General features: G+C 40.8%; 1 protein-coding gene across 1 annotated transcript in view; it reads left to right on the top strand.

The window, feature by feature from the left end:
- Positions 1-12,491, top strand: part of gbe1b (glucan (1,4-alpha-), branching enzyme 1b) — an 81,484-nt gene that overhangs the window by 61,236 nt on the left and 7,757 nt on the right. Inside the window, exon 14 of the mRNA XM_077566657.1 lies at positions 3,771-3,901. Within this exon, the coding sequence (XP_077422783.1) occupies positions 3,771-3,901 (131 nt within the window). The remainder of the gene's footprint in view (positions 1-3,770; positions 3,902-12,491) is intronic.

Below are 12,491 nucleotides of genomic sequence, written 5' to 3'. Positions count from 1 at the left end.
CTATAAATTATAGCACATGTTATTTCTTAGGACAAATTGATTGGCAAGCGTGGGCACATTCCTGTGCCGGATACTGTTCAGGGTTCAAGTTAGGGTTAGAATTAGAAGTTTGTCAGGTTAAATGTTAAATGTTTTAATTTTTTACTTAAATATTATTTATACTTGGGGTGTCAGGCAATTAAAAAAAAAAAAAATCCTAATTAATCGCATGACTTAAACAGTTAACTTAAAATGTTTTTTTCTGTTTTCATACTCTTGTGAACATTAAAGTGGCAAAAAATTTAACTAATAGAAATATTGCTGCATCTTTTATTCATTGAAACAGTAATGACATAATAATTCAAAACGTTTAGTTAAAATTCAAATATGTACTTCAAAAAACAGGTGTGATATTGATTTGTGTTGAGGCCATTTTTGTTGTTGGTGACAGCTCAGTGCATTTTTCTTTTCATATTAACTCATTTACTCCCAAAAACGTATAAATGCGTTCTATTTTTAATATTACCATGCTACCAAAGTTTGTACGTATTTATACGTTTTTTAGTTGTTGTTTTTTTTTGCTAGAGCCTACAAAGGCTTTGATGCAGCCTCTGAACTGAAGAGAATGCTTGACGCAATGGTAGTTATTACAAAAACAGCCAGCAGGTGGCAGCAGAATATTAGAGATCAACCAAGGCCATGTTGAATAAAGCTCGTTCCCCCACTGTTATAAACAGATTTGTGAATAACGATCAAACTTAGCTATATTCTAATGCACATATCCTTTTTTTCCTGATGAAAGAAGAGACTCTAATCTTTCTTGTGGTAGGTTCGATGTTTTTATAGCAATAGAACACAATATTCTGTGGGCCTTGCAAACTCAAATCAAAATCCAGTAAAACTGCCAGGAGCGAAGGGGTTTGCTTCAGTGAAAATCGGTGTAAATGAGTTAATGGCTATGTAATCTTTAAGATGAAGTAACTTGGGTAATTCTGCAATTTTTAAAATTGTAAAATACAATTTGACCTCCGTCTTCACAAATATATGCATTATTATGAAATTTATTACTGCTAAATTTTGACGTGGCCATGTCTGCTGCGGTGCGACTGGAATTTGAATTCCCCCAGTACAAGCTTTCCAATGGGCGGTCATTAATCACGCGTTAAGAAAATGAGTGGCGTTAAAGAACTTCAAATTAACTCAAAATGAACTGACTCATTTTGACCCCCCTAATTTCTAGCCACCACCGACTAACTTCTTTCTCAAGACAAAGTGATTGCTGAGCTCTTGCAGGCAGATGGAGATAAACGGCTGTCAAGTTCACCTTGGCGAGGTTTCCCTCGCTCTCGGATTTAGCTCTCATCCGGCGCCGTCGCTCTTCAATTAATAGCGGCGCTTAGCCGAGTGTTTCTCGGCACTAGCGAGATGATGTAAACGCAGAGTAAATTGATCGGGATTAGGCGCGAGTGTGCGTAATTGATTTGCGGGTGCGTCGTCGCAGCGAGAGAGCCTCTTCACCTTGTTACTCTCCTGACCGCCGCCGCCGCCGTCCCCCCGCCACGCCAACTCGGGATAATTACAACCATGACTGCCTCTCGGCCGACATTTTTTTTCCCCCTTCGTATCGATCGCGAGTCATCTACTTTTATTTCCCAAGCGCCTGTAACTGAAGTGGGGGAAAGTTGCACTGAAGTCATCATCTGGCTGCGTTTTGCTGCTGATGCACAACCTTCAAATCATTGAATTTTCGCTGAACTTAAAAACGATTCATTCATCGAAAGAATCGGCGTCCCATGCCATTATTTCAAGTCATTTTTCGGAAATACGCTCTGTTGCCATATATAGGTATTTGTTGAAAATGATCCGTCGTCTCACGTTTCAAAACATCCAAATTCATTAGAGCCTCAAACACTTTAATGAGCGACAAGCAACTCGTGAATCACAAAAGACGTTTGTTTGTTTGCTCATTTATTGTTTGTGTTGACCCGCTGGGAGAAAAAGCTGCTTTGTCACTTTAAGGACAAATGATAGCAAATTTACTTTTTAATTGTTTGTGTACAAAAGGTTGGCTCTTGGGAGTGTCTGCCCAACGATAGAGAGTGAAATTAAACTAGCCCACTAATTGTTGCAGAGCTGCTAATTTTCCAAAATGTGTTTTAAAGCAGCGGTGCCCAACCAGGAGCAACACAAAAACTAGGGCATTTTGTAGATATAACAATAAATGTCAAGCCGCATTTTTAGGCAACTCTATTAGCAGCGCCAACATAACAAGGCACCACAGAACAAACATAAAATAAAATAATAATAATAATAATGTGTTTTAATGGGGGGGGGGGTTCATTTAGTCCTATATAACTGCGAGTTTTGTTTTATTGTCCTGAGTTTCTGTCCTGTTTATTATCAAATATCCGTATCTTAAAGGACCACATAGATGCTATTATTGGCTGTTAGCGTTAGCCTTAAAATAGTAGATTAAAAGCAGCAGAGTTTGTGTTGAGTCGTTGCTTAAAAGGTTGTAGTACCACAACAGAGATGCTATTTAGTGTGTTAGCATTAAGCTAGCAGACTGAAAAAGCCTAAGCTGCCATATGTGGTTTATGTTTAGTTTGACAGTACTGGGAATGATGGAAAAACACTTTGAAAAACACCCGTTTATTATCAAATATTTGTATCTTAAAGGGCCACATAGATGCTATGATTGGCTGTTAGCGTTAGCCTTAAAATAGTGGATTAAAAGCAGCAGAGTTTGTGTTGAGTCGTTGCATAAAAGGTTGTAGCACCACAACAGAGATGCTATTTAGTGTGTTAGCATTAAGCTAGCGGACTGAAAAAACCCTAAGCTGCCGTATGTGGTTTATGTTTAGTTTGACAGTACTGGGAATGACGGAAAAACACTTTGAAAAACACCAGTTTATTATCAAATATTCGTATCTTAAAGGGCCACATAGATGCTATGATTGGCTGTTAGCGTTAGCCTTAAAATAGTGGATTAAAAGCAGCAGAGTTTCTGTTAAGTCGTTGCTTAAAAGGTTGTAGCACCACAGCAGAGATGCTATTTAGTGTGTTAGCATTAAGCTAGCGGACTGAAAAAACCCTAAGCTGCCGTATGTGGTTTATGTTTAGTTTGACAGTACTGGGAATGATGGAAAAATACTTTGAAAAACACCCGTTTATTATCAAATATTCGTATCTTAAAGGGCCACATAGATGCTATGATTGGCTGTTAGCGTTAGCCTTAAGATAGTAGATTAAAAGCAGCAGTTTGTGTTGAGTCGTTGCTTAAAAGCACCACAACAGAGATGCTATTTAGTGTTAGCATTAAGCTAGCAGACTTAAAAAGCCTAAACTGGTTTTAAATACAATATGTGTCATTTTATGTTTAAATTGATAGTTAACCGCAACTGAGAATGACAGAAAAACATTTTGAAGCTTTTTTTTTTGTAGCCACCAATATCAGTATCCAAAATCCCCTATTAGATGGGCCCTAAAAAAAAAACTGAGTTGAGTTTTGGATGTCATTCTATTCTCCAGGGCATTCGCGTCCGCGTGACATTGATAACGCCCGCTAACGAAACATTAGCATCAGTCCGGTCGGACTTTGCCGCGCGCGGCTGAACCCGGCTGACAAGCGTTGGCGTCTGCCGAGATGAGCGCCACCTGGAATCGGCAAACGTGCTGACGTCCCGCTGATACATAGCGTGCCGCTTTGTAATCCTCTAAATCCGCGCATCGGAGAGGAAGATGATGACTATTCATGCGGCGCTCTGGTGTCCTCGCTGTCTCCCCTGCAGGCCTTTGTGAGCGCCAAGCACCAGGAGGACAAGGTCATCGTGTTTGACAGGGCCAACGTGCTCTTCATCTTCAACTTCCACCCCAGCAAAAGCTTCCAGCACTACAAGGTGGCCGTGCAGGCGGCAGGAAAGTATCCTTTCTCAGCTGGCGTCTCGTGTGGCGCCGGAATCCTGTTGCTTGTTAATGACAGCTGACACGCGTGGGTTAAATTGTCTCGCGCTTTACATTTTATAGCTGATGTCTTTTGATGTTTCAGGAAATATTGACACTAGCTACAGTATGTCAATAAAAGAACTAGGGATGTAACGATATTAGGGCCCGACCGATTAATCGGCCACGATTTTTATCGGCCGATTATTGGCCTTAACCAAAACAATCGGCCAATTGGGCCAAATGGCTGATTATTTTCCCCTTGAAACGTTATCATCAGAAAAAAAAGAAGTTTCCGACACTGTGAAAGTACCCTGAATGCTTGCGTAGCATTAGCAACTAGCACATGTGTAGCCTATATTATTCTGTTTATTCTGTTGACCATAAGTGTCCTTTAAGCTGTTTAATGACACCTCAGTTGGAGTCAACTGTAAAACTAAAAACACCACGATAAGAATCTTTATATACTGTATATTTAAACACAAAACAAGCTTCGTTTTTAAAACATCACTAGCCTAGCGCTAATGCTAAAAGTGAAGGGAAGGTCCCATTCAAATGCTAACAGGAAGTTCGAGGGTGTTTTTCCTTCAAATAACGAATATTCACAAATAAATGCTGTGGGAACACAATTGTATGGATTAAATATATATTTTTAAATAATCGGTAATCAGTATTTTTTTCTGACAAAAATCGGCCTTAAAAATGCATATGTCTGGCCCTAAACGATAACGGCTATATCACAATATTAAAATTGTCACAATATCATCGTTGTCATGTCACAATATTAAAAAGCGGCACATCTGTTAAAAAGGCAAGGTTATGTTCCATGTGTGCAGTTTATTAGTGCAGCTTAATTTTAATTCGGAATGTTTTGGCCACTGCGGCGGTTATCACTCCCATGAATCAGTCATACCAGCAAATATTTTACATTTGTAAAAAATTGAACACAGAATTGTGAACGACAGAACATGATACATTGCGTCGGTAACAGTATTGTGAGTAGTTTTTTTTTATTTTATTTTTTTTAACAGCTAACCTCCTCATAATGATCGCATCGGGAGGTTCATATCGTGATATTTATCATATCGTGACTTTTGGATATCGTTACATCCCTAACAGTGTTGCTTTTCTGACATACTGTGAATGTCCGATTATCGTGAGGCACACGTTACGGACCCGCATTAGGTGAAAATCCGGCACTATAAAGAGAATTTTTTTAAAAAATGAAAATAGTTTTTTTCCATTAATTTAGTTTTTCTTTCAGTTTTGCTTCTCTCACACTTTTAAAAAAAATGCCTATGTTAGCATTAGCCTTAAACTATTGGATTAAAGCCAACACTAATGCAAAATTAAAATGAATCCAATTAGTCGATTAATTGATTGAATAGTCGATAGACTAATCGATTCTAAAAAATATTAAATCGTGACAGCGTAATTATTCCAACGTTCCGGGTTTAATTTGCAATGGCAGAGCAGGAACTGTTGATTTTGAATGATTGAAATCGCTTGCCTCCACTCCAAAGCCTTTCAAAGGGACACATTAGTGCAATTCCCCGCTTTTATCGTATAAATTGTTTGTCAGTTATTAAAGCGGATTGCATGTTTAGATCCATATTTAGTTTGGAGTGCGCCACGTCGCTTATTATAGGAGACAAAAAGGCGTGCCGAGGATAAAAATAAAAGCCACGCAGCAGGATGCGAATCGTGGCCGCGGTGTTTATTTGCAGATGGGGAAGAAGCGCGGAAAGAAAAGAACAACAGCAGCAGCTGCTAATCTCTTAATATCGAGCGCTAATCGGCAGCGTGTTTGACGCGGCGTAATTACAACCTCTCTTGGCGGGGTGAAGCCGGGGCGCCGGCGCCGCTTAATCGCCTCGCCGCTCGCCTTTTGATGTTTTGAAGGAGAGGCCTCCGATGCCGGCTGCTGTCATTATACAACGCGGACGTAAACACGTCAAGTGAGAGTGTGTGTGTGTGTGTGTGTGTGTGTGTGTGTGTGTGTGTGTGTGTGTGCGTGTGTGTGTGTGCGTGTGTGTGTGTGTGTGTGTGTGCGAAAGTGAAAGTGTGCGGGTTTTCAACTTGAGGAGTGTGACAGAAAGTCTGTCTGAGTGTGTGTGAGTGAGCGTATGAGAGGAAAAGTATGTCAGAGCATGTATAAATGAGAGAAAGTGAAAATATGTATGTGTGTAACTGTGTGAGTGAATGTGTGAGATGTGTGTGTAAGAGAAATAGTTTAAAATAGTGTGTGAAAAAGTGTGTTTGAAAGTGTGTAGGTTTGCGTGTTTGAGAGTAGACAGAGTCTCTGTGTGAGATAGTGTATGAGAGTAAAAGTATGTGATAGCATGTATACACGAGAGAAAGTGAGAATATTAATGTGAGAGTGATGTGAGTGCCTGTTCAAGAATGTGTGTGAAAGTGTATAGTTATGTGCGAACATGCGTGTGACTGCATGAGAGAAAACGAGTGTGAACGCGAGTATGTGTGTAACTGTGTGTGATTTTTGTCTGTGTGAGAGTGAATGTGTGTGCACATGTTTTGTGCGTGTAAGAGACTTAGTATGAAAGTGTGTGAAAAAGTGTGTTGTGAGAGTGTGTGGATTTGTGTAGTTGAGCGTTTGAGTGTGTGATTTAGTGAAAGACCATGTGCCTATGAAAGAGTGAGAATATGTATGTGTGAGTTTGTGAAATAGAGTGGCTGAGGGCATGCATGTGAGTGAGAGATTGATGTGAGAGAGTGACATGTCATTTACAAGTGTGTGAGAGTGTGAATGTGCATCAAAGAAAATGAGCATGAATGTGTGCACGTAACAAAAGTATGTGTGAGAGCATGTGTAAATGAGAGATAGTGAGAATATGTTTTTCCTGAGAGTGTGAAAGAGAGTGGCTGAGGGCGTACATGTTGAGTGAAAGAGTGACACGTAATTGACGAGTTTGTGTGAGAGTGTGAAAGTGCATGAAAGAAAATGAATGTGTGCACGTCACATTGTGTGATTGTGTTGCGTGAGAGTGAACGCGTGCGCGTGAGTATTAAATGACGTACGAGAAAGTTTGTGTGTGGATGTGTGTGCATGTTTGCGAATGTAACTTAAGAGTATTAAGAGTGTGAATGAGAGGGTGAGTTTCGGGGTGTATGTGTGAGAGTGTGCGAGCACAAGAGCGAAAGTGGTCACACCCACGTGAGAGTGTGCGCGCGGGAATGCGTGTGCTTGAGAGAAAGTGTGTGAACGTGCATGCGTGGCGTGTGAGAGTGCGAGTGTGTATGTGAGTGTGAGAGTATGTGCGTGTGAGAAGGAAGGTGAAGCGGGCCGGGGGAGATGCAGATGCTCCGACGGGAAGCGAGCGCCGAGGATCCAATTAGGGGCGAAGACAGATGAAAGTGCCACTCAAAGGCAGCCGAGGTAAACAGCAACACGCTGAAAGAGCGCAAAAGTGCTTTTTCATTACAAGGCGGCTGTCACACGCTCAAAGTTTGCTGGGCGGCGCGCGAGGGTCGGCACGGTCACGCGGCTGAAAATAATCGGCGCTCAAGGCTGACCCGAGCCGCTCATGCTTGACTCCACTGCATTGTTTGCAACCGCGCGCCAGCAGAACACTTGACGCATTTTCCCCGCAATTTGAAAACCTTCCCGCGTGTCCTCATAAATTGTCTGTCAAATGCTTTGGTCAAAATTCCGCAGGGAAAATTATTTGTTGCTGATATTAGGCCAGTCGTGATGCGGCAGTTCCTGCCTGTGTGCTAAAGTACCGTCGAGTAGGGCTGGGTATCGATTGTCATTTCCTCAATCGATTCGATTTCGATTCACAAGACTTCAGTTCCATTCGATTCACTTCAATCCGATATCGAATAATTATGGCACCTCAATTCTTCTTAAATGTGATCAAAACTCCACAAATATTGAATTCCAAAGTAACTGGTCAAATGATTTAGTTTATTAATGAAAGTAACACTTTTTATAATTATTTAAGTGTTACACAAGGATCCGATGGAAGTATTTTCATGATCTAATTCAATAATTGTAATATGAATTTAAAATTGTCTTAAAGTGCAAAAAGGTCAGGTCTTGCGTGAGAAAATACTTTTGAATTCACGTGAACAGTAAATTTCAAGAAAACAGTAAGATACAAAAAAAATTGTCCTTTAAAAAAAAAATCTGAAGAATTTATGGGGAAAAGATTCATGGTGTTATTAATCGATATCGGGCTTGAAAAGCAAAATCGATTCGATATCAATTATTTTATTTTTATTTTTTTTTAAACCCAGCCGTACTGTATTGTAGTGCTGTCGCTGTCGAATAATTTTAGAATCGATTAATCTATCGATTATTCAATCGATTAATTGGATTCATTTTAATTTTGCATTAAAGTGTATTGCAAAAGCATTTTTTCCCCTGGTTACGGTTTATTAACCACCAGTGATTGATGGATATTTAATGCTTTGTAATTGTATAGTGATTTAAAAAAAAAAAAAGGTGGGGGGGGTTGTCATTGGATTCCGTTATTGTTGTCCAAAGTAAAAACAGTTGCTTGCAAATGTCTTATTTTGATTAAACACAGACGATAATCAGTCTTCTTTCATCAAGGACTACAGAAATCAGTGAACAATTACTGTTGATATGCTGAAATCAGAGAATTTGGACGATTTTTAATTACTTGTTTATTAAAATAGTTGTCGATTAATTTGGCAATCGATTACTTGTCGATTAATCGATTAATTTTGACAGCTCTACTCTACTGTATAGGCAAGAATTCAGATTTTGTGGTTGAATATTGTGCCATATTCAATTCTGAGTTGCCTGTTAGAAGGCTTAATTTGGGGGGTATAAGTGGTGCGTTTCATTCTTTTTTCTTTTTTCTTTTTCCTATGGCTAGGAGCTACACTTTGAAATGCATAAAATCTATGTAAAATGGAGCTGACTCGAAATGTGACAAATAATAGGCTGTGGCAAGCGAGCGGAACTTTGCAGGGTTTTGGGTCTCCAAGCGAGGCCCCGTTGCGACGATTCCAAACGCTCCGTGTTTACGTCCTGCTTCTCCTTTTCAAATTGGCTGCTTTTTTTTTTGGGAGGGAGGGATTGTGTTTGTTAGCGGCTGCAGATGGCAGTCGGCTATTCCCATCGATGAATGCGGATAAAAGGCCAAGATGGAGGAACGCTCATCGATTTTGTCCAATAAGCTGGGAGGGGGAGGCGAGTTTGGGCGGCGTGATTGCAAACATTGCAAACAATTCGGCCATGAGTCTTGATTGCAGAGCCAGACGTCAATTTACTTCTTGTCAGCTTGTCTTTCTGCTACAAAAAAAAAAAAGTAGCGCTCTTTGTCTTGGCCTTTGTCCACATCATCACAACTTTTTTGTTCAACCTATATCATTAAATTGGGATTATTTTTTTTTTGTGGGGGGGGTCCTGGGTCTTTCTGGACAAAATACAAAACCCCAAATAGTTCACAATTTAATGTCCATATACTGTCTGACCTTCAGTTTGTATATTCTTTTTCGTGACTCTTCCAAGGTCATACCAAAGCATCTTGCCTCATTCCCCAAAAATGTATAAATACGTTTTTAAAATACTTTGTCCTTCACTCCCAAAGACGTATTTATACGTTTATGGGTGTTTTTTAATGATAGAGCATACAGAATGCAGCATACTTTGACGCAGCCTCTAAACTGAAGAGAATGCTTGAAGCAATGGTAGTTATTAAAAAAAGGACCAGCAGGTGGCAGCAGCGTATTAAAGAGATCAACCAGGGCCATGTTGCAACAAGCTGTTTCCCCCAGTGTTTTGAACGGATTTGTGAATTATGATGAATATTCAAATGGTAATTGCTGCAAAACCTTTTTCCGTTTTGCAGCAATTAGCATTAGAATATAGTTAGGTTTCATCATTATTCACAAACCTGTTGAAAACAATGTCAAAAAGAGCTTTTTGCAACATGGCCCTGGTTGATCTCTTATACTCTGCTGCCACCTGCTGGCCGTTTTTTGTAATAACTACCATTTCTATTACCATTCTCTTCAGTTCAGAGGCTGCATCAAAGCCTTCTGTATGCTCTAGCATTAAAAAAAAATGTATAAATGTGTTTTTGGGAGCATGGCAATATTTAAAATAGAACGTTTTTATACGTTTTTGGGAGTAAATAAGTTCAAGGCCAAACTAAAAAAAAAAAAAGTGTGTCTTGAGCCTCCTCTTAAAAATACCAATGTGGACCTGATCAATCAAAATTGTTTAAAACAGCTGTTATTATTGGCAACTTTATTTAAAAAAAAGAAAGACCGGCAGTGAGTGAGTAAAGTGTGATAAGTACGTATGCAGAAAGAAAGAAAAAAAAATTTTCCCGGCATTGTACATTTTGAATAACAGCAACACAATAAAGGAGTGTGTTAAGTACAGCAGCGTGTGGGTTTGTCGCTGTAAAAGTGAGTTCATGTCAGGGCCCACGGTGCGACAGCTTTCTCTGACAGCGAGCGAGAGTGACGAGCTGGCACAATGGCCGCCGCCGCCGCCGCCGCCGCCTGTTGCTTGGCGGCTCATCAAACGGCAATCTGGTCCGACGTGTGCGGCGTTTAGCGAAACTCATGTTGCTGCCGTTTTCAATGCAGGTCCTTCGTCCGTTTCACGCCACGCTCAACTGGAACCCGATGCCGTCCGTCCCTCTCAGAGTGAAGGCTCTTTTGTTTTGAGTGACGTATGACGCAAAATGGCCGACGGAGGTTTGGATATTGTTCCAAAATCAACAGGGTTTTTATTTTGGAGAACAAAGTCATCCTTGATTGTAGAGATGTAAAAGAACCCCTCATAAAATATACGTTTTGTCCCGAAGGGTCTCAAGTGTGAATAATGTAGAAAAAAAAATAATAATAATGAAAACACAATGACTAATAATATAAAGCAATTTAATTACTTTTTAACTGAAGCTCCCTCCTGACATCAAAAGTCACATCAAGCTCCTCGACAGAGGTGGCAAATTCAGGTCCAAAAAGTAAAAACCATGACCCAGTTTGGCTTTAGCCCCACATGCTAGCTAGCTAGCTAGCTCCCCGGGTGCTTGTTTAGCTGCTAGGGAGCTAGCGAGGGGCTAAACAAACAGCGGCAGTTGTTTTGACTTTCGGAACCTGGATTTGCCGCCTCAGCTCCTCGAGACCAACTCTTATTTAGAAGGATTTTAGCGCCATCTTGTGTTATCTTGTGCATTGTAGAGAAAGCACAATAATGACTACGTTTTTATCAAATGGCGGAGGACAGGTCCTCGAGGAAATATGTGAATTAGTTATTTTGAGAGAGGAGAGGTGGGGGATTTGTGGAACTCCAAAGTCATCATTTGGAATCGAAAACTGATTCTGTTTGGGGCGACAGACGGATTTTTTTTGCCGTTTGCTGTCGATTTTTGTGGTAAACATGCGTCTGGAGTAATGCTTGTAAAAAGACCTTTTTTGCTGCCCCCCTTTTTTTTTTAGGGGTGCTGTGGATGCCACCCCCCTTTCCCTCCTCCTTTGTACACCCCTGCATACGATTTAACCCTCTATCCCAGGGTTCACCAATTCCAGTCCTCGAGGTTCGGAGTCCTGCAGGTTTTAGATGTTTCCGCCTACCAACACACCTGATGCTAAAGATCAGGATTGTTATCAGGTATGCTGATGAACTGATGATATGAAACAGGTGTGCCAGTGGGCAGAAACATCTAAAACCTGCAGCACTCCGGACCCTGCGCTATCCCATCCCTCACCCAATGAGATTTAACAAGAAATCAGATCAATTTACATCTCATTCAAACCCAAAAATGTAAGAATACGTTTTTAATAATTTTTACTTCACTCCCCAAAACGTATTTATGAGGGTTTTTTTTGTTTGTTTTCGAGCATGGAGAACGCTTTGATGCAGCTTCTGACATGGAGGTGGCTTAAAGTAATGATAGTTGTTACAAAAAAACGCCCAGCAGGGGGGCAGCAGAGTATAAGAGATCAGCCAGGGCCATTTAGCAAAAAAGGCTTGCTAATCGCTCAACTCTCATCAATTCCCATCCGCATGACACAAAAATAATCTTAACATAGCAAATGAAAGTTTGCAAAAAAATGTCTCTTCAACCGTGACTTGTTGAGAATGTGACCGTGAACTTTGCATAATGTGCATAATACAAGTAGAACCGGCGTCACGTTGCGGATGAGCGGCGCCACTCAAGAGTCAAGAGCACAAGGACTTCCTGGAGAGTCTCATGCATTGAAAGTAACAAAAAAAAGTACCTTTCAATGACATTCAGCCCAGTCAATTGGTTTTCGACGGGCTGATAAGTGCGCACTGGATCACATCTTCATCCCTCTTTGCTGCCCCCCCCCACCGTCATTTTTATCCCGCCGTCCTTCACGTGGCGACGGACTCTCCGAGCCGGCCCTCCTTTTAACTCGTCTTCTTGATTGCGCTTGTTTTGTCGCCGCTTCCAGCCGCACAAATTGAATTGCTCAGTTTGGAGTTTTTTTTTTTTTTGTTGTGTGTGCGCGTGATGGACGAGCTTATGTCTTCTCGGGCCGAGTGGCGAGATTGGAAAAGCAAATAGATGTGTCGGGAGATTGTTCAGACACGC

The sequence above is a fragment of the Vanacampus margaritifer genome, chromosome 5 (assembly GCF_051991255.1).
Source record: "Vanacampus margaritifer isolate UIUO_Vmar chromosome 5, RoL_Vmar_1.0, whole genome shotgun sequence".
Lineage (NCBI taxonomy): Eukaryota > Metazoa > Chordata > Actinopteri > Syngnathiformes > Syngnathidae > Vanacampus > Vanacampus margaritifer.
This window is presented reverse-complemented; position numbering and strand designations above follow the sequence as displayed.